This window comes from Athene noctua, chromosome 13, assembly GCF_965140245.1.
Source record: "Athene noctua chromosome 13, bAthNoc1.hap1.1, whole genome shotgun sequence".
NCBI lineage: Eukaryota > Metazoa > Chordata > Aves > Strigiformes > Strigidae > Athene > Athene noctua.
Window position 1 is genome coordinate 23,883,443 of NC_134049.1, and position 27,813 is coordinate 23,911,255.

At 45.4% G+C, this 27,813-nt stretch overlaps 1 protein-coding gene, 2 non-coding genes and 1 pseudogene across 3 annotated transcripts; 3 read left to right on the forward strand and 1 right to left on the reverse strand.

Annotated features, from left to right (window-relative positions):
• The first annotated feature begins 3,565 nt into the window (after positions 1-3,565).
• On the forward strand, positions 3,566-4,521 carry LOC141965510 (olfactory receptor 12D1-like). The gene is given in 2 exon segments (XM_074917224.1): positions 3,566-4,168; positions 4,171-4,521. Coding segments are annotated over 2 exon segments (954 nt in total).
• A 14,597-nt stretch (positions 4,522-19,118) lies between these two features.
• LOC141965660 (olfactory receptor 6B1-like) lies at positions 19,119-20,031 on the reverse strand (annotated as a pseudogene).
• A 4,443-nt stretch (positions 20,032-24,474) lies between these two features.
• TRNAM-CAU (transfer RNA methionine (anticodon CAU)) lies at positions 24,475-24,546 on the forward strand. The gene has a single exon. It is a non-coding gene; the product is annotated as a tRNA-Met (tRNA).
• Positions 24,547-25,961: 1,415 nt separating this feature from the next.
• TRNAG-UCC (transfer RNA glycine (anticodon UCC)) lies at positions 25,962-26,033 on the forward strand. The gene has a single exon. It is a non-coding gene; the product is annotated as a tRNA-Gly (tRNA).
• Positions 26,034-27,813: the final 1,780 nt, after the last annotated feature.

The following is a 27,813-nucleotide window of genomic DNA, read 5'->3' on the forward strand; positions in this document are numbered from 1 at the left end:
GGAGGGAGTGCTGATGCACTGGAGGGAAGAGCCTGTCTTCGGGGGGACATTGACAGGCCAGAAAAATGGTCTGACTGGAACCTCCTGCAGTTCAGCAAAAGCAAATGAAAACTTGTACATCTGGGAAGAAGGAAACAATCCCACGGCACAGGGCAGGCCAGGGGATGACTGGGTAGAAAGCAGCTTGGCAGAAAAAGCAACTTCTGGGGGTTAGGCAGGCAACAAGTCAAAGGTGTGCCAGCAGCGTGCCCTCGCTGCAAGGAAGCCCAAATGCATCTTGGCGTGCACTGGCAAGAGCACAGGCAGCCAGAGGAGGGGAGTGATCTCCTTGGCATTTTTGAGATCACGCCTGGAAGGATGTGTCCAGTGTTGGACTGCCCAGTACTGGAAAGACATTGCCTAGTGAGGCGAGTCCAGTGGAGGACTGCAGGGACACCAGGGTGGTTAGTGGTCTGACACACCGCAAGGGCAAGGAGGGGCTGGGAGACTAGGTTTCTTCATCCCTGTCCCTTCCTAGGGGAAGGAGATCATATTGCTGTCTGCAACTACTCAGTGTGGGGGAGGATTCTCTTAGAGAAAATGGGGCAAATAACTCTCAGGGTAGCACGGTGATAAGATGTGAGGTGACGGGCACAAGTCGGAACGTGGGAGATTTGCATTAGCTGCTAGGGGATACTTTTTCACCTTTAGGGTATTCAGACTTGGAACAGGCTGCCCAGAGAGTTTGCCTAAATGTCCTTGGAATTGATGAGAACTTTGCTAGACAAGACCCTATCCAGTTGGTGTGCTTTGAGCGGGGAAAGGACTGGAGACAGCAGCGGTTTCTTCCAACCTTCATTATTCAGGCTGGAGCTGAGCTGCCAGGAGCTTTATAGAGGAAATGTGAAAGCCAGCTTCCTAGAAAGAGGCATCTGTGTGATTCAAAAGTTCCTGCAGGATTTACACACCGACATCTGGACTACTTGGACTAGAACTGAACAGGTTACTTCAGTCAACAGTTGTGGAAATTTTTCCACTGGATTGAAAATGCAGCTTAAGATGCAAATTTGGGATGTTTTTGACAGCAAAAAGGCCAGAAACTCCTCCTTATCTGTGAAATGCCAAGAGACATAAAACATCAGAAATCCCAACACATCAGAATGGATGGAACACATATGAGGTTTCACAAATACTAATATTTGAAAGAGATTTAGGAAACATTGCCTAAACACTACTCCAGTTCAGCTGAGGTTGCACAAGTCGTGTCTCTATTGCTAGTAGAAATTTCAGCCATAAACTGTGCACTGAGATGGAGATATTTGTGTTGGATTGTTTTTTGGGTTTTGGTATTGGTTTTTTTTTTTCTGCAGGGGGCAGGGAGTGGGAAGGGTTGGTCAGTTTAGTTGGGTTTTGAGGGGAGTTTTTTTGTTATTAGCTGGTCTCTGTGTGCTGCTCCATTTTTTGTCTTCTGTTTTGCAGGTGGCTCATCTGTGCATTACGTTTAGGGAACACTTTGTTCGTTGCTTCGCAACTCACCATTGATTCGCACATCTCTCATCTCAGGAGACCGATCAAAGCAAGAGGAAATTTACTTCCCACGTGTTGTCGTTGATATTTTGGACATTCTGGACACGATAAAAGGCTCTCCTCCACCTCTAACTAGGTCATCAGAGATTTCTGGTACAGTTTGCAAAGCTTCCTCCTTGCATCCAGCCCCAGGGACTTGCAGTAGTCCGTTTCATCACACCTGCAGTATTCATCTCTCAGCTAGAAGAATGCCAAGTAGGTGTAGAAGAAAATGGGAGAACAGAAATTGTCAGTCTTTTAACCCCACAGAGTAAGTTGTTTGGTCCTCAGCTTTGCTTTCTGGCTCACTATCAGAGGGCCCTACTACAAGTAGAAAAATGCTGATTAGTAGTGAGGTGAGGTTTATGCAAAATTATCTTTTTTATTATTGTATCATTTATGTAGTTGGAAAAATAGGCAGGCTGCAGCGGTCTTTCCATTTGTATTTAAGCAAGAGTCTTCCAATTAGAATTGCATCTCTACCTCTCCAAATGCAGGTGACCAACTAAAATTTTGATAAGGCTCTAATATTATCAGATCTAATGCTTCTAACGGAGCTTGTTCAAAGAACAGACTAAAAGGATTTTCAGAGAAATATGATCAAGTCTTCAGAGTGGACACATACGTGTGTCAATTGCCTTTAGGCTATACGCTCATGGTTTTTTATTATGAAGTCTGTTTAGAGGTTTTCTGTTTGTTTACTGGTTTCATGCCAAAATAGCAAGCTGGAGAAGCATGAGAAAAAGTGTGACTGGGCTGGAGATATATGACTTTATCAAATCACCTGTTTTCAATAGAAGTATATAGTACAGTGGAAAGGACAAGAAAGACTATGAAACGTATCTGTATATCTTTTAACCTCTTTGCAAGAAATATTGTGGAAGTAATTATTTTTTCCTTAGTTGTATTCGTCAATATTAATGGTCACTGCATCAAATGTACAGGGAAAACTGCTCATCTTGTAGAATTTGCAATCTGTATTGTAAGCTAGAAATACCTCTACCTTCCTGCCCTTGTAAAAAAAAAAAAAAAGTCAGGACTTTGTTCTTCATTGTATATGGTTGGGACTTACCCGTAGCAATAAACAAACTTACCTGGAACAGGAAAAAAGTGAAAGCATGTGCTTACTCATTTGCATTTTAGAAGAGTAGCAATACTGCCAGGACTGATCAGGTTGTCTCCGGGAGGCAGTACGATCAGCTTTCAGTGAGGTGAGCCAATTTGTCTGGGACTTGCACCAGCTAAGTCAGCTCCTGCAAATTCAGTCCTGCTCCACCACAGTGCTGTAGGAGACGAGATGCTGGCTTTTGTCCCATTCATCTGCTGCTGCTCAACAAAAAGACTTAGGCAAAGCGTGCAATGCCATAACAAAACCAGTTTGTGATCACATGTTAAGGCACACTCTTCCTTTACTCTCGGAAACGTATAAAGGAAATGCTGATGAATGTATGTTACCTTGGAGCAGCTTCTGGTAGCTGTTAATAAAAAAATAGAAACTGTGCCATTTTTAAGAACAAAGAACTGTCTGGGAGAGATGGTAGCTATTAGAAACGTGAAAGTTGAAACTGGCTTAATGGAATATAGACACAATAGTAGAAAGGAAGCATCGGGAGTGATTCACATGATGAGTTAGAAGCTTTATTGATGAGATCCAAAGTTGTAGCAGGAAGTTACAGATGAGCAGAACTGTAGCCATATGAATGTGGCTGAAGGTGAAGAGGCAGCAATGATTTACATCTTACATGTTCTGCTGTTATGCATAGATGGAATTTTTTATTTGAATATTTTCCCCTCTGTAATATTTTACTCTGTTCTAGACAGAAAGCAGGAGACTACATTAAAGTCATTTTTGCCCATGTTCATTTCTTGAGTTTCTACGCAGCTTTTAGGTTGCATTACATGTGTTATGTTTTGCTCTTTTCTGAATGTGTTTATATTAAATTAGCACAGAAACATATGAGTTTTGTAATACTGTCACTTCTCACAACTGTGGAACCTTGACATTTTGCCTTTGCTTCTTATGGTTCTAGCAATGGTGAATCAGACAGAGGTGAATGAGTTCATCCTGTTGGGCCTCACCGATATCCAGGGGCTGCGGCACTTTTTCTTCGTCTCCTTCCCGTTGCTCTACTTGACCAGTCTTCTGGGAAATGGTGCCATTGTGACCATGGTGATATGTGAGCCCCGGCTCCGCACACCGATGTACTTCTTCCTGGGGAACCTGTCCTGCATGGACGTTTTCTACTCCACAGTCACTGTTCCCAAGATGTTGACTGGCTTTCTCTTTGGGCATCAGCCCATCTCTTTTGGTGGGTGCTTGGCCCAGCTCCACTTCTTCCACTTCCTGGGCAGCACTGAGGCTGTGCTCCTGGCCACCATGGCCTATGACCGATATGTGGCCACTTGCAACCCTTTGCGCTACACCCTTATCATGAGCCCACGGACTTGTCTGCTGCTGGCTCTGGCCAGCTGGTCCACTGGTTTTGTACATGCCATGATGCACTCAGTCATGACCTCTCAACTGAGTTTCTGTGGCCACAACCACATTCATCACTTCTTCTGTGACATCAAGCCACTCTTGAATTTGGCTTGCGCTAGTACCAGCCTCAACACGGCCCTCCTCAAAATATGGTCACCCCATCTATTGTACTCGGCCCCCTCACTCTCATAGTCCTCTCCTAACTCTACATCACCTCCTTCATCTTCCACAAAGTCTGATCCCAGGAAAGAAGGTGGAAGCTCTTCTCCACTTGCACCTCCCACCTCACCATTGTGGCACAGTTGTACATACCAGTGCTCTTCAATTATACACCACCCTCCGCAGGAAGCTTTCCTAAGAGGGATGCGCAAGTGTCTCTCATGTACGGTGCTGTCACTCCAGCTCTGAACCCCTTGGTCTACACTCTTAGGAACCAGGAGGTGAGGTCTGCCCTGAAAAAAATCTTAGGGAGAAAACTTTTTCCTGGAGGAAAGTGACTAAAACAAGGAGAAGACTCAGAAAGTGGTTACTCCACCTCTCATGTTTATAAGCGAAGAGCTCAGAAGGACACTGTATTGCAAGACTGCAGAACTACTGATTATGTCATGTAGTTCAACACAGTTAGGAGTTAACAGCGTAGATCTAAATCGGGGGAGACATTCAAGGACTTGATGGTTCTCCATCATTTTTAGATGTCCTACGGTACGCCATCCGGTCTCTGGCTTCCAGTACGGAAGCATGTGTGTCTCCTGCAGGGCTTGAGACACAGCTGGCAGCCCCATGCAGTCCTCCAGGATAATCTAAGGTATTAAGTGATTACTTGACAGCTATGTTTAGGCAGCTGAATGACTCTCCTGTCATTCAGACCTTTTGTATAGCTGAAGAGAGCTGGCATGTGTCACATCTTGGGTGGGCATAGCCTGAGAATGATATTGTCGACAGCTGGCTTGAGGCAGCCCTCTGGAGGGATCTGTTTCTTTCCATTAAGTATAAGGGGAACCTTAGTAAAGAACCTGGATTTAAATGTAAACTCAAAAATGGATGTGAGCTTCAACACTACTAGCTTTAGCAGTGTTGCTTATCTTGCCTGGATTTATGTATTTAAATGTATTTATGTGTCTGGCTGTTTTTCCAGATTCACATTCTGGTGAATGATGAAACCGTTGATTTGCCTTTACAGAGACTACTCCAGACACGTTAAGCATCCTCAGGTAGCGTACCCAGGCTTTGCTGGTGGATCCAGAACAGAATAGGTTTGTTGCAGGTCCTTTCTCCTGCTTCACGCCCGTGAAGTATGGACACTTCTAATAGCACTAGATATCTACTTATATTTATGCGCTAAATGCAAACTTTAATGAGGAGTGCAGCAATTACTAAGTGCGTGCTTCAGTTTTTGGTGCTGTGGTTCTTTACTCAGACATCCCTCACCTTCAGTCTTAGCCTGGACTGCAGTTCCATGCTGAGGTAGATGAAAAGCAGATGACACTCCCGGACACCAGATGTGTTATATCTGCCTTTTGGATTACTCAAGACTGAACAAAGGTCTACTCTGAATTGTCTGCATAATGGCCTAGGTGCAGAGGATGGAGCGCAAACTCCTCGCTACAGCTGGGATTTCTGGAGATGATCCCTTGACCCAGCTAGCCGTGCATTTGCAGTCCACAGAGTTTTAGAAAGATTTCGTCCTTTCCAGCCTGACAATTCAGATCCATGCAATAGCATTAAGCATGTGACCGTGAGGCACTGGAAACAATGCTCATTATTGGAGCACGAATGTGATTTGCCTGCCTAAGAAAAGACATCTATAGGTAACATATAAGAGACTTGTGTGTCCTCTGCCTGATGTTCCAGAAAGACACAGGAATGCATTTGGTTCTGTTTCATATGTGCCAATCTTGTGAAACATGCAAGGTATCAATATAAGATGTGAACAGACTCCTGGATGTTGGCAACAGACCCCGAAGAGATCCAGGCTTAGATGTCCCCATGTCAGCTAAGCATTTAGCATAAATTCCACCAAGGTGCAAATACCTCAGCGTAGGAGCTTGCTGCCACTTCAGATGCTCAAGGCTATCCTGCAGGGTCTTCAAGTTGCCACTTCAAAATCACGTGCAGGTCTTGTTGGTCCTTGAGCAAACCTGGAGACTTTGTTCTAAAGGCTTGGGTATAAAAGAGTATGTATAATGGCATCGAGCGAGTATGATCAAATAACTGCATCACACGCCTTGACTCGAGTTCCACTCTCCTGCCCATCTTACCCCTGACTGTGTTAAATACTTTCCTCGAGACTTCTGAAGATGGTGACCCCAGCTCCCAAAAAGGGTATTCTTTCTGTCAGCACAATCTTTTCTCACTGAACAATCAGACAGCATTTCTGCCCCTCCCCGAGCACTCAGGTGCTCCCTTCAGCACCCTCGTCCACCAAGAACAACTGCCCCCGAGACAGACAGAAGACTCAACAAGCTCTTGTAATACGCTTGGAAGTAACAATATGTTAAAATCATAAAGCCATTCAGGTTGGAATAGTCCTTTGATGTTGTCGAGCCCAACCATTAACCTAACATTGCCAAGTCCACCTCTGAACCATGTCCCAGAGTGCCACGTCTGCATGTCTTTTAAATAAACCAAATGGTGGTGACTCAAACACTTCCCCGGGCAGCCTGTTCCAATGCTTATAACCCTTCCAGCAAAAAAATTATTCCTAATATCCAATCTAAACCTCCCCTGGTGCAAATTGAAGCCATTTCCTCTTGTCCCATTGCCTGTTACTTGGGAGAAGAGACCCACCTCTCTGCGCCCTCCTTTCAGGCAGTTGTAAGAGAGCAATAAGGTCTCCTCTCAGACTCCTGTTCTCCAGGCTAAACAACCCCAGTTCCCTCAGCTGCTCCTCATGGGACTTGTTCTCTAGACCCTTCTCCAGCTTCATAGCTCTTCTTTGGACACACCCCAGCACCTCAGTGTCTTTCTTGGAGCGAGGGGCACAAAACTGATCACAGTATTCAGGGTTCAGTCTCACCTTATGGAAAAGGGCAAGAAACAAAATCTGTAATGCATGACAGATTTAATCCTCTTGGAAAATGAGAATGTTTCTGAACTGTTCATCCCTCCTCGTATTCTTTTCACTCTGTCTACGATGACCATGACTAGAGCCATCCTCAACATTGTTCTGGTGAGCAATTGTTCTGTTTACTCTCATTCACCGAAATTCTGGAATTAGTCCCTGGAGACCTGCTGCAGTCCTCCACCATCCTGCCCAAGACCATAACTGCAAACGGAACCATTTCTGTTACCAGCCGCATTGTGCAATTTGTCTGGTTTCGTGTTCTGACAGCTGCAAAGTACTGCATCAATGCGTAAGAATCATTCTGTAACCCTCAGTAGAAGTCTCCGCTATGCAAGACTTACCAAAGGTAAGATGTGGCTGCCCTGGTGAGGATGGATGGATTACTTCTACATAAAATGGTAACAATTACATCCTCTGTCCTGATGGATATATAATGACTTCTTTTGTGATTTCATCCATCTGATCTACCCTTCTTGCAGTGACACTAGCCTGCTGAAACCACTTGTCTAGGTCACCACATCTAACACCAGATGTTTCCAGCAGAGCTCCTCAACTCTTTCTTATTTTCATCTATAGTCACTGGGGATGAACAGCTCCGAAAGAAAAATTACTCCATCTGAAGACAATGTTAAGGAAAGATTAATATGATGAACTTTAAGATCTAGGAGCACTATCGGCCTGATTTACTGGAGGCAAGACTGCTGCTTTCCCCCATTCCCCAGGTGAGACGAAGCCCGTCCTCCCAGACATGCACACGTACACAACACTCATGCAGCCTTCCACACAGGTCAACACAGGCACCCAGCAGTGCCTTCACTGTTCAGGATCCATGCCCAGACCCTGGACCAGTCTCCGTCTCTAGCTGGTGCTCTTTCCAGATCCTGGTCTCCTCCTACCCATGGGCGAGTCCAGCTTGAAGTTCATCAGCAGATCACACACCCACGGTGCCGTACACAGGACACCAGTAGGGAAAAGAGTTAGGAACAGAGTTTAATAAGGTGAGTCACATTTGGTGATCAGGCGCAAGCCTTGGCCAGAGGAGCTTGCTGACCAGCAGCTTTTTTGCACCTGACCTACCCCTTTTTGTCCCCATCCTCTCCTGTTTGCCAGGCCTGCTTCACCCTGCTCCACCTCTCCTTCTCTGCCCCTGTCTCCACCCAAAAGGAACCCCACCTTCTGCTAGTAATTTTTCCTTCTTTGCCCCAGTTTTGCTATACCTATACCCCAGTTTGGTATTTCTAGGTACGACTGTTACACAGGTCATCTCAGACTTACCTGGTATCACTTGGTGCAGTCCCCTATACACTGCCCTCCTACGCCTTGCTCTGAAAGGTCCTCAAACCCTTTTTTTATCTGTGAAGTTTGGCCATTTCCCCCATCACTCCTCCTTAACTGCCTGTGAACCCCAGCCACCCCTCACAGAGCTCTCTAGCTTTCAGCACCCACCATATCTAGCAGTGTCTCATGTCTTGTCCAGCAGTTTTCCACGTCCTGTCCAGTTAGCTGAGCCTCAAGGCAGGGGGGACCCAGGCAGTGGTCTGCATACCGGAACAGATCAGTGACCAGAGGTGGAAGAATGACTTCCCAGAGGTGCTGTCTACAAAAGGGATCTAGATATTAGGCCTGGCCTTTGGGTGAAGGCAAGGCTTGTCTCCTTTCACCAAAAAAGTCTTCCAGAAGTATTTAATCTCTCCTTTGTTTTCTAACACCTGCACTCAGCCCCCTCCTGTAAGCTTGGGAATGAAACAAATACCCTCAGCGTCACAGTGTGTACACAATCATTGCTGTGAAAAGCTGCATTCCACCATTCATTCTATTTTGGGTACTTTGAATGGAAAAGCAACAGCCAGACAAGAGAAGTTTTACATCTGAAGTTTACACGCAGAAACATCACACAGGGCCAAGACGAGACTTGGGCTGAGAGCTCTGCAGTGTCAGCACAAGCACCCATCAGGTTGCTGCCACCAGCACCACCAGTAAAAGGGAGTGACTCCGTACTGCTGAGAGCTGGGGATCACAGCCTGTGGCAGAGGCATCTATCTTTGTAGGAACTATTAACTTCTGCATCAAATTTAATCATCAAGGCACCCAACATAAATCCCTATAGGGAAGGAGGCAGGGAGGGAGATCATGCCGGATTTCATCCTGATGCAGCAGACAAAGAGCAATCAGATCAGTTGTCTTCCAGAAGTTCCTGTTTCTGTGGATTAGAAGTGATGTTCTGGCGATGGATTTCACTGCAAAAATCTCATTTTACTTCTGCCTCTATATGTTACATGAACGTCTGAGAATTTTTTTTTTTTTAAATTCTCTTTGAGAAAGATTCATCCTGTTGTGCTTGATACCTCTCTGAGGATGCGAGGAGGAGGTAAATTGCAGGTATGCTTATCCTTCTCCACCAACTACAGATGGATCCTGAGCGTTGAGCTGAGACCAAGGTTCTAGCTTGTAAGCAGCTAAAAGTTAGCTCAGAGATGTCTTCTTCTAGGGAATATGCAAGGATCATTTCCATACCTTCACATATTAGACCTGTGATCTGAGCTTGCAGTTAGTTTCCTGGAGACAAGCTGAGTGCAGATTACTCCTTAGGAGACCATGGAGGCCGCCTTTTGGAGGCACAAACACCTCTGAAGTAGCATGCTGGGAATTTCAGAAAATGGGAAAACTTCTGGTTGCTGGTGCTTGTTGATACAGTGTTCCCCTCAAAGCAAAAGAAAACAAAGAAACGAAACTCATCCCACTGAATTCTCCTCCCATGTCAGACAAGTCCTTTAAGCCTTATATTCATCCTCAGTTCAGAGCAAGAACATAGGAAGGAAAAAATAATTCAGCCCTCATGGGAATAGCATGAAAATCTCCCTTTTCAACCAGCTATGGGCTAGAGAAGGCAGCATGACAATGGCCATCGGTGGTTATCTAGTCTACCCACATGCTCGTCCTTGTGTTTCTTGACAAGCCAGATCATTCCCCATTTTAATTTTGGGCTATGGTTCGTTGCCATCACTCATCCTGAAGGAAAATGTTTCAGCTTCTTCATATCCGCTTAACGTCTTCAAATGAACATTTTGTCTTGAAAAGATATATTGACCCATTTCTAAAGGAAAAGCTGCTGTCTGGAAATGAAAAATACACAAACATGATAAACATCAACGTTTTTCCTGAATTTTAATCCATGAATTTAGTTGCCCAAACTGTTTTTCTAAAATTGACTGAAAGCTGGCAAATATTCCCCATCCTCCTAAATTTTTCATCTGTAGAAAGGAAAAAAGTCTGTGTGTGCATGACACTTCTTTGTGTTCTTAACATTTTAGCTAGCTTGCTCTCCATTTCCTTCTGATTTTTTCTCCATTTATACAAATACTTATCTGCCTGCCGGTCTACCCGTCAAATATTTTTCCCATCAGCTTGATATTTGTTCTGCCTAATATTTGTCTGTTTAACTCTTGGACAGGTACCATCAATAGTCCCTGCCTTTGGTCTTCTCTCATCTTGTGATGCTCACATCTATATCTTGGCTTGTGTGTCTTCTGATGATATACCTGTCTCTAGCAATGCGGCCAGCGTTGGTTCTGTTGCTGTATCTCCTAGTCAAGTGAAAGAGCTTGAAAACCCATCTTCAGAATGTTACAAAATGTTATTTGTTTTTTGAATAATTTTACATATGTCATGATTTTTTGATACAGAAATGTATTTGTCACCCCGACTCTGTGTGCTGGTAACTTTACAAGAACAGCACCAGAGGGAATTGGAGCTGTCACTGGATTTGCAGTGTGGTGTTGTTTTGCAAGATGGGGAGAGGGTCGATTTTATCACGGACAGCTTTGCCCTTCACGACTCCTGAGAGAAACAGTCAAAGACACGCCGTGCACAAGATGCTTGACCACAAAGATAACATTGTTTGGTTTTCTTTGATAGCATCAGCCCCTACTGGAAAATTATGTTTATAAAGTTCGTCTGGAGTATATTAATTTACACCATCAGGCTTGAGTAAGAAACAAGAAATGCCCTGTTGCATCATATGCTCATTAAAATCTTGAAGTTAGCAAAACTCTTTCTCAAAGGCTAATTCTCCTGTTAGCCACCTGATGACTGCACAGAGAATTAGCAGCAAGAAAAAGCTTGTTACCGTTTGCTTGGTCTATCAAGCCCTTGGGCAAAAGTTATGCAGTGTGACGGATGCTCACAAGAGTAAAGTTCCCTGGAGTTCTAATGAGGCCTGCTGGAGCTATTAGAGATGGAGCTGCTGCAGGAGGTCTCAGTGGCCCTCCTGGGGGCTCATCAGAGCAGAAAATCAGAACATGGTTACAGGAAAATAAAGGAGGGCATAAGTGCTTTCACCAAGCAGCGCCTCTGATGTGTCCTGTCAAAGAAAGGGGATGGGTGCTGATCCACAGGAGGACTTTCTGGGCCTTGCCTGTCTGAGGCTTCCTTCTGGTCAGCGTGGGACGTGCAGAGGAGGCACCCAGGCTCCTGCGAGGCTGCAGTGGCCGCACAGCAAAGGTGCCTAAGCAAAGGTCTGGCCCACACATCACTGCTATCCCAGGCTTGGGGCTGCCCTCCTCCCTGCTGCACCCCAGGCTCAAGGGCTGTTGCTCAGTCCTGAAACACAGCCCTCACCACCTCACCTGTCCTGATACCCCACTCTCAGTGTCATACCCTCTTCCCTATCCCAAAGCCTTGAGCAATTCCCTGAGATACTGCCCCATCCAACCTCCTCCACCTCTGCAGTACTCATCCAGCTCACCCATTGCCCCTCACTGAACTGCCATCACTCTTCTACAAGCCTTCCCAGTGGGATGCGCAATGGAAACGTTTCTGTCAAAGGGTCATTGTAAAGGTTTTATGTGTCGGAGATCAAGGTATGAGTTCCATTCTGCTGAGGACAATTTTTTTAATGGTAAAATGCACACGAACGCATGATGTGGGTGCTCAAAATCTACAGTTCCTCTGTCACTGTCTAAAAGTAGAGAGAAACGTCTGTCCACAGTGTCTTTGGGCGTGGTTTCACAAACCATAGGGATGCACACATCAAATCACCACCTCTGAGACAGAACCACGTGAAATCTGGTCTCTTTCACCAAAAAAATGAAGAGATGTCTTGAAATGCATAAACAGAAAGGAGGAGGGTGTATTTGAAGTCAGACTAAAGTCTTATCTCATCTTTTGCAGGATTTTATTATCTATCAACTATTAACTCGGATAACTCGGATCACTCAGGACACGCAGACTGTCCAGTGAAGACATCTCAACCCAGTTTGAAATCTCTGGTGTTTATGGGTGTGTGTCAAGTGCCAGCCTATACAGCTATCCTTGCATTATAGCTGTTATTATTATCGGACTAAGTCTTCATAAAGATCAATGCATCATTATTACTTTCAACTGTTGAAAAAAGTAGCCAGACACACACACAAAAAACCCAACCAAATCTAGAGTTCTCAAAATACGATCTGTGCTAATCCTGGGAATCCACAGAAGACAGCTCTGGTCCTCCGCAGGGATTCATCTGTCCATGATCCACGAGAAGATGGCAGGCGTCTGATACCTGCATATCCTCCAGGAGCGCCCCTCCCTTGGCTTCCTGACAGCAGAGTGCCCTGAGGACTCTACGCCTGCCTCTTTAGCAACCATGTTAGGCCCATCAGATAGGGCACTGTTTTCCTGAACCCTCTGACTCATACACTCCTTGCAACTCCCTTGGGAGCAGATTCTCTGGGAAATAGGGCAAACCGGTCTCCAACTGACATCCTCATCGTGGTTGTCAAGGCTTGGCTTGCTGCTGAATCCTCACCAGCCCACCCAGCACATATCATTCTGCATTTTCTAAAACATTACAGTGACATCAGTTGCTTTCCTTTTTTTCCTCTATAGTTTTTAATTTCCTTATTTAGGAAGTTTTACAATGTTGACCTTTCAGCAGGAAATATCTATTTTCCCCGTCCGTATTAAAGATTGTTCTTCAGCTGTAGAGTTCAAATTTCCATCAGCTTTATTCAAATGACCGCTTTCTGTTCCATTGTGTCAGTAATTTTTTTCTTAAGTTACATAGGAGTATCAATTCAGACTGGATGAGAGTTAAGTCATACAATAAACATTTCAGTTAAAGAATCTCTGCTTTTTCTGCAGATTTTTAGCAAATACAGTGAGGACACTGCTAGAGAAGATGGTTTCAGATATCTGCTTAAGGATGAGATGAGTCACACCCAAGAAGTGACAATGTCTTTGCACTGGCTGTAAAGGGAGTCCTTATATCTAGGCCTGCATTCTTCATTCGACACCATAGAACGCCACAGTTAGTTGTGTCCTTCCACCCAAGCGGTTTGCTGACATTTTGTAGAAGGTTGCCTCTTTAGATCAAGCTGCGGTGGCTCCTGTGCCTGATACGTGAGATCAGCTTTGACCATTATCTTCTCTGGACTGAACAGCAGCAGTCCTGAAGATCCCTTCACACGTACTGCGTTTGATCATAGTAGGAGCAACTAACATGTGATGGACCAAGATCTTGCCACAGGTATTCCAAAACACCGCAAAATTCGGAGTAACGGGGTCTGCATACAGAAACTGCTAGTGCAGGTGGTGCCAGGTTCTGAATTTCAGCATCCACCATCTACCCCTGCAATGTGAGTAAGAAGCTATCTGCAAGCAGCTTGCTTGGGAATGAAATTTCTCTCTCTGTTGCAGCCCACAGACATAATGCAAGTAAATTTACAGAGCATCTGAGCAGACTTTGCATCCTCACATGTCTACGTGCAATGTTGTCCTGCACGTAGAATGACCCTTTCCTACCACACCATCCTAGCACAAACCCAGCAAACTGAGAGGAACTCTCAATGTTAAGTGGAAATTATAGAGACATATTAATTATTAAAGAACCTTTAAGTGTCTCAGGCCTGACAACATGTTAAGGTAGGTCTCAGTGGTAGGGCAGGCTGGCTTTTGGCTGAGGGATTCAGACACTCTTGACACAAAGCCATCTAAATAAATAGAGAGGATCCAACAGCGAGCTGTGTTTCAGGAAATGTTGGGAACCAACATGCAAACATGGAAAACACTGCATTGTAGTCAGTATTCAAAAAACCTGATAGAGAGTGCCAGAAACTGTGGGATAAATACAACCTTGTGTTGCAGTCAAGACATGGCTTGTGTGTTCCAGAGGGAGCAGGTTGTAAAGAGCAGAGACAAAGTGCATCCTGCATATGTACCAAAAACTTTGGGATTTAATCTAGGCAGCTGTGCAGTGTTTCTCTAAAGCCAATGGGCAGCAACAAGCAAAACAGGAAGTTACTTTGGAGAATTCATGACACAGAATTTCAGATGTAGGCTGAAAATCAATGTGAAAATCGGGGATTTAAGATATTTTTGCACCCCTGACTCTGTCTGCATCTGCTTGTCAACTCTTTTAAGCTACCTGAAAGTTACAAGGGGATCAGTCTTTCCTGACGCTTGACTTGCTTACCAGAAGGATGAGAGGGAAGGTCTAGTTTACTAATTCAGAAAAGTTTATTTAATTCAGCAGGGCTATCCATGGCATAGGTGTCCATATCCGGCCCTCAACCCCCATTTGCTGGACTAGATGAAGTCAGTACAGTGAGCACAACCTGCAAGAAGATTCATCCTCTCCTAGAGAAGACATGATTTGATCCCCTCATTTCACCCTGAAAGCCCTTTTTTCCTGACTATTGGATATTAAGAGATAGTAACTTAGACATAAACAGCTACACAGGCAATGTTTAAAGTTTATGGGTATCAGTTCCAGCGCTAATTTTCATCTAGCTAAAACCAGTCCAAATGAACCCTTTACTAGTCTAAACCAAGCATACCACTTCTGCCTTGACCCATCTCATTGTAACGCAGGGGAGAAGAGAAATTCATTAGACACGCCACTCCCTTCACTACAAAAGAAGATGGGTACTTTAGATAATGGTGTTCAAGCAGTGATGCAGGTGCCCAAGCAGAGGCATCTTGTGCTGTTTAGGGTGACCTAGGGCATCTCTGACATCAGTACAGGGTTGATAAATGTGACACAGACCCCACGAGGCATCTGCAGGATCCCTTAATGAATCTGAACTAGCACCACACACCCGTGTTCAGGCAGCTGTTTCTGCCTTTTGGTAGACATGCCCGCAGTCTAAGTGTAAGCATTTCATCAGGGGTGGCTAAAACTTAAGGGTTGAAGTGTAAGCTGCTTGTGGCTATCAGACTGTGCTCTTAGATATAAACACTGGCTATGCAAGCTCTGGGCCAGTCATCTTGCCTCCCTTCAGAGTCAGTGGATCAGATCAGAGGAGCTCTGACCTACGTGGTGTGTGGACCAGCACAACAGAGCAGAGCAGACAGTCTCTCACCAGTGGTCATAAAGGGAGCCAGCACAGCTCAGAGACTGAACTTCTAGATATAAAGCCAGGTCTTGTGAACCCTGGTTTCAGTCACCTTTCTGTTGACATGGGAAATCAGTGCAGTGGATTGAGTCTCTCACACTGCTTTAGGTCCATAATGTGAACCGCCAGGAAGGAAGAAGCAGGAAGAAATGTTACAGTGTAAGATATGAAGAGACGAGGCCAGTGGGGACAGGCAAAGGTGTCACCGTAGTACACAACTGGCAGTATAGGGCAGCAGCAGGTAAGGATGCCGGCTTGGGCAGGATGGTGGAGCAGTAGCACACCTCCAAGTAGGACAAGTTACTGCGGAAGAGGTACACTGGGGTGTGGAGATGCTGATGAGCCACCACCAACATGAGGATGAGAATGTTCCCCATCATTGTCACCGTGTAGATCACCAGGAAGAGCAGGAAGGGAGGAACCTGAAGCTTGGGTAAATCACCAAATCCCAGGAGGATGAATTCGGTAATGCAGGGTTGGGTTTGCATTTCTGTAGCTGACATCACGATGAATCTTGGGGAAAGCAAACACTAGAATGTAAAACAAAACAAAAACAACAACAACAAAAAAAAAAAACACAAAAAACCAAACCAAACCAACCTGTTCTCCATGCATGGCTGTAAAGATACACTATTCAACTTAATTCTTGGATCCAGCCTCTATGTGCTGATAACTTATTTGAAATCCCAACCCTTAAAGCATTTTGGCAATATTTTCTGTGAAAAAAACAAATTGTCTTATCTCAGTGTCAATCACTGTTGGTATGCCTCAGGGACAAGACTTCTTTTCTAAGAAGTACGGATGATTACATGGCCTTTTCTGGCTCAGTGTCCTGGCTTGTTTCCCTGTCTTGTAGAGGCACACCCCAATCATGAATTTTTGTGCTCTGAATATATACTTCCGCTCCTTTGCAGATCACCCAGCTGCACCAGCATGGGGAAAGGTGTTCAAAACTACCTACGCCTGAAAACTATGGCACTAGCTTTCGGTCACATCAGATCAGTTTCTGCAACCAGACAATCTTCCACAAGATCTCTTACACTCTGCATCTTGGGTGACCCAGTGGATTTACAATGTAGGGAAATTTTAGGCATGGGGAGGACTGCCTCTGCAGTTTGCTCAACACCTCATCACTTAAAACATATTGGGACATTCAGATAAAGCTGTGACTGGCATAATAAAATCATGTCAGTAACTGAGGAGCCTTACAGTTCAGCACATGGACAACTATTTCCACTGTTAGTAAAACACAGAAAGTCAGAAATTAATCTTCTCATCAGTTCTTTGTTCACTTTCTTCCCAAGTCTGCACACTCTCCTTTGTCAGACTTACCGGAGAGAGACAGAAGACTTGATCAATTCTTGTAATACTCTTGGAAGTAACAAGATGTTGTGGCATAATGTATTGTAACAACATACGTAGGAAGTCATAAGTCTTCAGTTTCAATCCCAGCTTTATTGCAATGCAGGGTGAATCGGAATGAACAGGAATGAAGCTAACTTCAGCACTCGGGCTCGCGGTCCGTGAAGTGTTGCGCTTTTTTTAGCTAGAAAGATGTGAAGGAACTGTTTGTCTCCCTGCATGACACAGCCTGGTGTTCAGCTCCACACCCGTGCTGACAAAGACCCTACGTGTGCTTTCTGTGTGGACCAAACCAAAGGGAGATCACTGCTACCAACTCAGTTGGTGCAGACTGGCTTTTGCCCAATAAATGCTTGCACCTTGTGGAATAAATTGCCCATGGCCATACAGCATACTGTTTACGTTAGATGTCTTTTGGGTCTCATCTAGTGTGTAGCCATCTAGTACAATGTCAGAAATGTGGATACTCTTTTTTAAATTTTTCAGTTCAAAAAGGCGTTTTGTCACATAGTCACACAGTAAGGTGTGGTGATTTTAACTTTTTATTAGTATTTTGTGCAGTATGTTGGTTCTGTGACCCTGGAGGTAACAGGAAGAAATGAAAAGGGTGTATGAGAGTTCTGAAAAAAATAAATGTAAGAATATCTTATTGAGTGTGGAAGAAACCAGTGATGCTCTGTGGTAAGTATGGAATTGAAGAGTGGTATCAAGACACAGTGTAAGGTAGTCTGTGCTTGCTTTGGCCACTGTACAAAAGGGACTTTTGGGACAATACAGTATTTTCATGGAATAGTTTCTATCTGACAGAACTTTCTATTTTCTTTGCGTCAGTGTCATTCATGGGTATATATGTGCTAAAAACCTTTCTGGAAAAAGGGAGTTTCAACTTTGTCTTGCAAACAATCTGAGTTTTTATGACCAATCTGAGCCTATGATTAATGGTATGGTGTTGAGACTAGAAGAGGAGTCTCCAAACAGACATAATCTGGAGTGGAGGAACCTGGAATAACCAAAACCCACCACCCAAACCCTCAAGAAAATTCCATGTGCCCAAACATTAGTCAATGACAAGAAAATGGTTGTATTAGTAATGATGGATATTAATTTAGCTGCTGTATCTCACACAGACAGTGTAAAATATGATGAATTTTCAGAGATTCTGAGAGCTGTGGTTAAGTGTGTGTTAAGAGTAGCTGAAACCAATGTGCTGAAAGAGCTAGGGAATTCCTCAGTCCTGGATGGGGGAGTTGAATGACTGCTCCTTCCCCTTGTTTTCATATCATGCTAGCAGTGAGCCTGAGTAAGGAGGCGCCAAGAGGCGCATGTACACACACACATACACACACACAGCCACAAATGGATCGATAGAAGGACACTACCTTTACAGGTCTCCACATAACACAGACAGCATGAATGGGGATCTCTACTAATTGAAAATCCCCTTAATGGGCTTCTCTGTCTATCAGACCTTTGGCCTCCCCAGTTTTGGTCTCCCAGGACCTCGGACTTTTCCATGTCTGACATGCAGAGTCCCAGTCTGTCCAGTAGTTTGACTTTGGACTTAGGGTCCCTCCAGTGTCTTGCTCCCTGACAACAGTGTATCCAATTTTTGAACACTAAACTCCTGTCACTTCACAATGTGGCTTTCAGGCCTTTGTCCTACTCAGTAGCTTTATGTTGATCACCAGATTACTCACATATATGCACATGCACATGGAAAAGGGAAAATCCTGAGGCAGGACATAGAAAATAAATTAATTTAATAAAAAGGTGGGACAGAATTTGGTAACCAGGGGCAGTTGTTGGCCAGACAGCTGCACTGACCAACAGCCTATTGATACATGACCAGTCCCTTTTACCTCCTTTTTTCTTCATTTTCTTGTGCTTGATATCTTTCTTTATCTTCCTTTGGCCTTTTCCCTAAAAAACCTATAACATCTCTAATTCTTTTTTTAAATCCCAATTTTTCCCTCCACCCCCAGACTTCCTACAGTGAATTCTATACTACTTTAGTCCCTTTTAGTTTGCACAGCACTTGGGAGAATTTAATCTGCTGAATCACCCTGGTAGGCTTCAGTGAAAATGGCTCAGTCATTCACCTTCGATAGTCTTAGGGGTGACTGATTCAGATGAATCAGGTGGTCAGCATTCTCCATCCTGTCACTGTTCCTCTGATCACTGGCTGTGTCCATTTTGAACAGTCATTAGCTAGGTATCCTTATGGTGTGCTTGTCAGTTCCAGTTTGTCATAGCTTATCCTTGCATTTGGAGAGAAGGGATTCATCTGGAGATGTTAGAGATACCATTTTTTTTCATAGAGAGCTTTTTTCAGTGCTCTTTTTACTTCCTGGTTCCTCAGACAGTAAATGAAAGGGTTTAAGATGGGAGTGACAATAGCTAGCTGACACAAGCGTATTCAAGTCAAAAGGGTCAAGTCAAAAGGTTTTAGGCTAGGCATACATGAAGAGGATGGCTGAAAAGAAAATGGTGACCACAGGTGGGAAGAACATGTGGAGAAGACTTTCTTCTTCATTGCAGAATTGTAATGATAATTATTTGGTAAGGGACAATAGTGATGAAGAGGGAAGCAAGCAGTATGAATAAGGCCAACACAAAGTCCACTATCTCTGCCTGTGAAGCATCAGTGCAGACGAGGTTTGGCGCAGGGCTAATATCACAGAAAAAATGGTTGATAACATGGAGACCACAAAACTTGGACCGAGAGATGAAGAAAATCTTGATCAAAGACACTGTGGACTCGCTGAAACAGGAGACAACTACCAAGTATATGCACATTTGGTATATCATCATAACTGGATAGTGAAATTGTTGACAGATACATAGCGATTGTATGCCATTGCAGAGAGGACACATGCAGTGCACGTGAAGGAGCTGAAGAACAACAGTTGAGACATGTCTCCCACAGGGGGAATACTTCTGTCTTCAGCAATGAAATTTGCCAAGAATTTAGGGATAGTGACTGAGATGTACCAGATCTCAGTGAAGGAGAGGTGCCCAAGGTAAAAATACATGGGTTTGTAGAGCTCACAGTTTATCTTGATCAGGGTAATGATGACCACATTCTCCAAAATAATTAAAATGTAGGTCAGAAGAAATACTATGGAAAGCAATACATGCAAGTCCTCTAGAGCTGGGAATCCTAGCAAGAGGAACATGTGGACCTGAGTGGAATTCTTCTCCTCCATGCAGAGAAGTGGAGAGCTGAGCCTTGGAGATTAAACTTAGATCCAGAAAAAAGAAATCAGAATAATGGACAGTTAAACAAAAATTCCAGTCCCTAGATTTGTCTGACTAAGCTTTAGATGCTTGCCGTGTAGGTTCCCCTTTCAGTCAATGGAAAGAAACAGGCAGTTCATCTGACCTACTGACACCCACCTTAGGATGACATACAGTGCAGGTCTGGTAGTAAGGGAAATGTATAATAGATGACTAGTACAGAAATAGGCATCCTAGTATAAGCCATTTATAGTACATTCTGATGAATCACACTCTCAATTCCTACTTTCATCTTCATTTTAGTTGTTTACCAATTCTTTGGTCAATTTTTCAAAGGCATTGATGGGAGCTAGATAAACTAAGCATCTAGCCTTTTGGATACAGGTGTGCCAGAACTGTGATCCTGAAGTTATTGGAAAGAAAGAGCTGGTCATTCTCTATCACTATATTTGCCTGTTGAAACAGTTTGCATCTGGAATGTACTATTTTTCTGAAACAAGAAAATTTACAAGAATTGGTACATTGTTATAAGCCGATGTTAAAACTATATTGATGGTACATTTCCTAGGAAAATGAGAAATTCAAATAATTTATTTCAGCTTGAGAAGAAAAAAATTAAATTATGACACAGAAATTCTAGTTCCTGGATACTGACCACAGGTGACTGTTACTTCATAAACAGTCCTTTATAAAACATAATTGAAATATATGAGAAGTTAATGAACTGGGTTTACATGCCAGTTAACATGACCATATCCTGAAATAAATCCAGGATTTTCCTTAAATCATCGAGAAGCGGACCCTTGCTTGGTGTGTTCTCTCCCAACTGTCTTCAAGATGGGATGACTCATTATCAAGAAGTGCCCAGCTTTGTCACTAATCACAGAAAACTGAACTGACTAGATGTTCGACACCAGACACTAAAAGAGAAGGATGCTGTCATTGATAATTTACTCTTATTTAACTGCAATAAGATCTGGATGTCTAGCCCCTTATGATCCTTGACAACCAGCTTTTCTGTGATTTTGCCATGGTGGAAGAGGAAAGTAATAGATTTTCTATTACTGTTGATGTTTATGTTATCCTTGACATTTTGTTGCTTAGTTTAAGAGTCCTGTTTTTAGGCCTGGGGTATTTTTCCTACATTTTTAAAGATGGTAATCACAACTGTTAGAGGCTAAGCTTTGTATATAGTACTTCATTTAGGCACAAATATTCGCTACCCCAAGTCAGGCTCCCCTAACCAAACTTTACTGTTTGTTCTTAAAAAACCAGACAATGGTTCCCTGATCTTCATGTTGCCAGGGGCTGCACACACTGCTCCCTGTCAGAGCTATTGCTACACACACTGACTGTGTCTAGCTAATTTAACAAGAAGGTGGCTTTCATCAGCCCTAATCATCCAGATTTTAGGCATCTCACTCAAAACTAGCACACGCCTGCTCTATAGTCTACAGAGGGAATTAGGCACTACCAGTGAGACATTCAGCTCCTTCTAATACAGGTTTCTGGATATGGACAGACCTAGAAGATGACATTCTGTTGATGACGAAGGGCACATGTAGTGGTTCTCACGTGGACACCTGAATTCGACCCTTCTCCTTCACTCAATATTGTTATGAACTTCTGTTATGCAATCTGAATAATCACATAAAAGATATCACCACCTCATTAACAGTAACATTATTGTTCTTTGCCCAAATATAAACGTGGTAGAAACTTATTTATCAAAATGTAATTTATATATATAAAAAAAAAGTCATGAAAGAGGAATAAGCATTGTTCTGTAAAGATAATCACCAATCCAACCTGTTTCCTCATTTATGTCTGGTATGAACATGTGCAGTGTTATCTCTCCAAAATAAAATCAAGGACATCAGGTGCAAGAACTTACAAGACTGAGACTTAAGGAAGTTCACAAGCAAGGCAGAAGGAGACTAAACTTTGAGCCTTGTCACATGCAAATAAGACAATCAGCTACACATTAGTCCCATTTTATGAGGCTTCTCCAGATTTTTGTGTTTCCTTTTTGCCCTTGAAGTCATACATGGAGGAGAAATCCACAGTGTTTAAGTAGCCATAGTTCCACAGATTTTGGTGAACCTCTGACAGTTTAGAACAGGCTGTGACTGTTTGTTGTGTACAGAAGCATAATTCTACACAGAGGCCTTTGAGACCTTGTCAGCAAGCCTTCAGACCCTTCCCTGAAGGATCCTGTCTCTGGAGAGAGGACTGCAGGACTTTTTTTAAAAATTCCTTGCCATGTTAAACACTGCTTCCATGTTTTTAGATAATTCTGAGAGTTCTGTGGACCAGTAGTTTCAGCACTGAGCTGGAAAACAAAATACATTAAAATGTGATCATTTTATGTGAGTTGCAGATAGATAACAAGGGCTTCATGTGTGCTTATCATGCCATTTTGAGGGAGGCAGTATAGGCCAGAATGATTGCATCCAACCAGCAATGATAATCTCTCTTACAAACCCTGCACAGTTTTTGTGCATGGGGCAGGAGCAGGATGGGTGCTGTGACTCAAGCCCAGTAGAAGCTCCAACAATTGCTATTGCTTTTTTTCTTGTATGTAATAAAGGAAGTAAGGAGTGAGAACAAAGATAGGACAAAGCCAGATTCTACAGAGAGGCTTCAGTGCCTGAATTCACAGCATGTAGGATAAAGATCTTCTAATATGGTGAATGCTGTTCTGGGTACAGTTTAGCTGACCAGAGTTGTAGGTGTCATTGAGCTGACTATGTCATCATGACCTAAAGGGTTACCTGGCCTGTGGTTGTGTACCAACTGCAATTGTGTGTTTATAGGATTCCATAATCCACAAGGACATGGAAGCTTTATCCCCAAAATTTCTCTATTTTACTACAAATTACCACAAATACCACAAAAATCACCACTAGCAAGTATACCTAGGATTAATAAAGCAAATGCATATCTCTCAAGCTATTACAAATTATTATCAGCAATCAATAGTATAGCAGCAGTCAATAATAATGGTAATAAACAATAGCAGTAATCAATAACAGCGACACTCAAAAATAGCAGCAACAAATGTATATATATTACATGTTACTACAGACTTACTGCTAATAAAGCAAACTTATCAATAATATATGGGGTGAGTTGACCCTGGCTGGACACCAGGTGCCCACCAAAGCTGCTCTATCACTCCCCTTCTCAGCTGGACAAGGGCAAGAGAAAATAGAATGAAAGCCTTGTGTGTTTTTCCTGTTTGTTCCTCCTCAAGGGGAGGACTCCTCACACTCTTCTCCTGCTCCAACATGGAGTCCCACCCACAGGAGACCATCCTCTATAAACTTGTCCAATATGGGTCCTTCACACAGGCTATAGTTCCTCATGAACTGCTCCCGTGTGGGTCCTCTTCACGGGGTGCATCCTTCAGGCACAGGCTGCTCCAGCGTGGGTCCCCCAGGGCGTCACAGGACCTGCCAGGAAACCTGCTCCAGCGTGGGCTCCTCTCTCCGTGGGGTCACGGGTCCTGCCAGGTGCCTGCTCAGCACAGACTCTCCATTGGGTCACAGCCTCCTTTGGGTGAATCCCCCTGCTCCAATGTGTGGTCCTTCACAGGCTTCAGGTGGACAACTGTTCCACTGTGCACCTCCCTGGGCTGCAGGGCCACAGCTGCCTCACCATGGTCTTCACTACGGGCTCCAGGGGAATCTCTGCTCCGGCGCCTGGAGCACATCCTCCCCCTCCTTCTTCACTGGCCTTGGTGTCTGCGGAGTTGTTACTCTCACATATTCTCACTCCTGTCTTTGGCTGCAGTTGCTGTTCTGCAGCAACTTCCCCTTCATAAATATGTTAGCCCAGAGACACCACCATGGTTGCTGATTGGCTTGGCCTTGGCCAGTGGCAGCTCCATCTTGGAGCCAGCTTCTTGCCTAAGTTGCCCCTTTCGCCCCCCCCCCCCCCCCCCCCCCCCAAACCTTGCCATGTAACCTCAATACAATATAACAGCATATATACTTATGATAGGTCACAGAGAGGCACTCTTGGGTACCAAGAGCCTTAAACCAATCCCAGAGGGGGCTAAAATATATCAGAGGTAGGACAAACTGATTTCAGAAGGGGGTCCAACCATCTCAGAAGTGTGAGGACAAACCACACTGACCCCAGAAGCGGGTCCAGAGGGGGACCAAATAAAATAACAGTCTCACTTCAAAAGTGATCCACATCATGGAGTTTGGGGTGAGCCGGGTGTCCCTTGGTGAGAGTCCAAAATCTTGCAGAAAGTTCATGCAGAGAGTTCAACCTTTTTAGGAAAAGTATGTGCAGAGCACAGGCAGGAGAAAAGGAAAGACAGGTCAGCGCAAGCGGTGCTGCTGGCAGTGCCGGCGACCATCAGGTATGGCCCGAGGGATGTCCACCTCGGTCAGCAGAGGAGCAGAGTGGCGCAGCGGGAGCGTGCTGGGCCCATAACCCAGAGGTCGATGGATCGAAACCATCCTCTGCTAGTTACTCTTTTTTCCTTCTCCCAGCAACAGCAGTCGCTGCCTCTCCCTTGTATCTTTTCCAGGAAGTTTCAACCTGCCCTGCTCCACTCTCTGGGCACCCATGGCCGTGGCCCTCCTGCTTCCTCAGTCCCTTCTCTCTGCCACTGACACCTCTTTCTCCTTGGCCTTCTTAGGAGCCAGCACTCCCCAAGCGTCCCTCAGCAAGGCAGATGGGTGGGTGTGGAGCAGCAGGCAGAGCTCCCCACATGAGGAAGTGGCTGTCCTGGGGACACAGGTGTGTTTCTCCCTTCCCACCATGAAGCTCAGTCCCAACTTCCGAGGTGCAGAGAGGGACCTCCAGGAATCTGCAGGTGGAAAAGAGTAACTCAGCTGCTGCTACTTTGGGAAACAGCAGTATGATCCGCTTGAACACCTGGGGACTTTCTTCATCCTGGTGTGTTTGCTGCCGCGTCCACCTGCAGGTCCATCCAGGAGCAGGGCTGAGCAGGTATTCCCAATGGGCACTGCGTTGTCTCTGTGTGTCTAGGTGTTGGTGTGGGGAGGAGAGGGGATGCTGCCGTGTGGCCTCTGTGGGAAGAGCTAAGGTGCTGCCCTGTGCCAGACACAGCTGGCTACATCTCCACAGCAGATGCACTACAGGACACGGCTGGACCATCACCATAGTTTGTGGCCTCTATGAGAACATAATCCAGAAAGAGCAGAAAATGCCAGACAGAGAGAGGAGGAGTTAAAACAAAGGGTTGGGAAGAGCAGAGGGAAAATGCATCCCCCCTGTGCTGCTTGAGTGGGTAGAGGTGTCTGTTGTGAAGGAGTGAAGTTAAGCCTGTGTAATAAGCATGAAAGGTCGCGTTTTATATTTTGTCTTGTTGTTTCTCCCTATGTGAATCTATTTCAATCAGCAATAAATTAATTTTCCCCAAGTTGAGTCTGTTTTGCCCACAACAGTTTTTACTAACCCATATCAAGATATGTTTATCTTGATCCATGAGCTTTCTCACCCAGTTTTCAGTGCTCTACACCCCAGGGAGGGTGGGGAAAGGAGTGAGAAGCTGGTGGGTGTTTGGCTGTGCTTGACACACAAATGCACATACACTTGCAGAGTACAGCAGAGCTGGCACGCGTATGACCGCAGATGGGATGTGCCACCATTCCCTTCACCCACGGAAGCACCACCAGCCCTCACACAGGCACGAACAAGAGAGTCGGCCCAATCCTCTTCTTTCCCTCCAGCTGCTTAGGGCTGGGAATCAGCGCTGGGCAGAGCCCCTGTCATCAGAGCCCTCAAGCCCTGGGTCGCTCCCAGGCGTTGTTCTGCGCAGGGCGCCCCCCCGGCTGGCCCGGGGCGCGCTCCGGCCGCGGGCAGCCCCGGGCCCCAGGCAGCGCAGCGCCGCCGCGACGCGCCGCGCGGGCCGGCCGCGTTGGTGGTATAGTGGTGAGCATAGCTGCCTTCCAAGCAGTTGACCCGGGTTCGATTCCCGGCCAACGCAGCAAAAATTTTCTTCAGGCGGGCTCCACGGTGCCTTGCCTCTCCTGCTCCAGAACAGCCCGCTCAGCTTCCCCCAGCAAGTTCAGCCCCCACCAGTAAGGAAACAAGCACAGAGCCGGGTGCTCAGCAGGCAGCTCTACTGCTCAGTGTAAAAGCTGCTTTTAGCAGCCAGGCCAGCGCTGGTTCCATACGGCCTCTGGCATCACCTACATGGCCCCTGACCTGAGTATCTGTGTCTGCTCCCAGGCCTGTAAGGGGGTAAAGCCTCATCCCTGCTGCTGCATCTCACAAAGCCCCACAGAATCAACCAAGTCGGAAAGGACCTTGCAGCTCCTCCAGTCCAACCATGACCCTCCCCCTGACCGTTCCCAACTCCCCCAGATCCCTCAGCGCTGGCTCAGCCCGACTCTTCAACCCCCCCAGGGATCCCGGGGACTCCCCCCTGCCCTGGGCAGCCCATTCCAACGCCCAACAGCCCCTTCTGCACAGAAATCCTTCCTCAGAGCCAGCCTGACCCTGCCCTGGGCAGCTTGAGGCCATTCCCTCGGGGCCTGGCGCTGGGGCCTTGGCTCCAGAGACTCATCCCCCCTCTCTGCCCCCTCCTGGCAGGGAGTTGCAGAGGGCCAGGAGGTCTCCCCTCAGCCTCCTCTTCTCCAGACTGAACCCCCCAGTTCCCCCAGCCGCTCCCCAGCAGACCTGTGCTCCAGACCCTGCCCCAGCTCCGTTGCCCAGGTCTTGCAAGTGCCATTATGCAACCCTGGACTGCTGTGATCAGAGTAGCACAGAGGCAGGGTGCTGTCCCCGTAACCCTGGGTGAGAGGCAACGGCCTCTGCTCTGTCTTCTATTCCCTGACATGATACATCTGCTTTTGCTGGGCAGGCTCTCTCTTCACCCCTGGTTCTCCCCAGTTTCTTCCCCAGAGAACCCAGGTGAGGGTGCTGCTGCAGAGAAAACCTGATACAGCATCAGCTGCTTGGGGTCCTGTTGAGACCAGTGTATTCTTCCTGCTGAGGTGGCTCCAGGCTGGGCTCTTCACCGTGGTGTTGGTACAGGAGCCAGAGGAGAGGGCATTTTGATATGGCCCAGAGCTGGACCTGCTACTGCTGCTGGTTGCACCTGGCAAAAAAATCATGCTGCAATGGCAGGGTAAAGATGAAGATCAAGAATGCCTGGGTAGGGACCAAGGCATACACTGTGATTCATGAGGCCAGGCATGCATTTTGGGGATACAGTGGGAGCATGCCTGTTCTGTATATAATGTCTCAAAGTCACACTGGAGTGAATTTGCTCTCCATCCTCCTCTACATTTTCCATCTCTCCAGTGCTGGCTGGTCAAAAGTGTGTTTTTTCCCCCTTCAGAGGGGATGCTATTATGTACAGTGTCTGTGTTCAGAGCAGACCATTATTTCCTCTATGGTATTCTTTCCTGAAAAAAGACTCTGGTATGCACTGTAACTTGGTTTGAAATACTCTGTTTAACATTTAAGACTGCATGTCTCAGAGAACCTATGTGCCTGAAGTGCTAAGGCTTGGACAACCAGCCCAAGCCAGAGTTGACTATAGATGAATCCTGTATATTTTATAACTGAAACCATTGTGCTAGTAGGTATTATACTAAGTTATAACAACCCACTCATGCTGATGTAAAAAGTGCTAAAGCACTGAAGTACTGAAGCCTGAACAACAGGCCCCAAGCCGAAGCTGCTAACTTGGTATGTAATCATTAACAAAGTCTGTAAACTCATGAGCGAAAGATGCAGCTTAGACACAATATAATCAG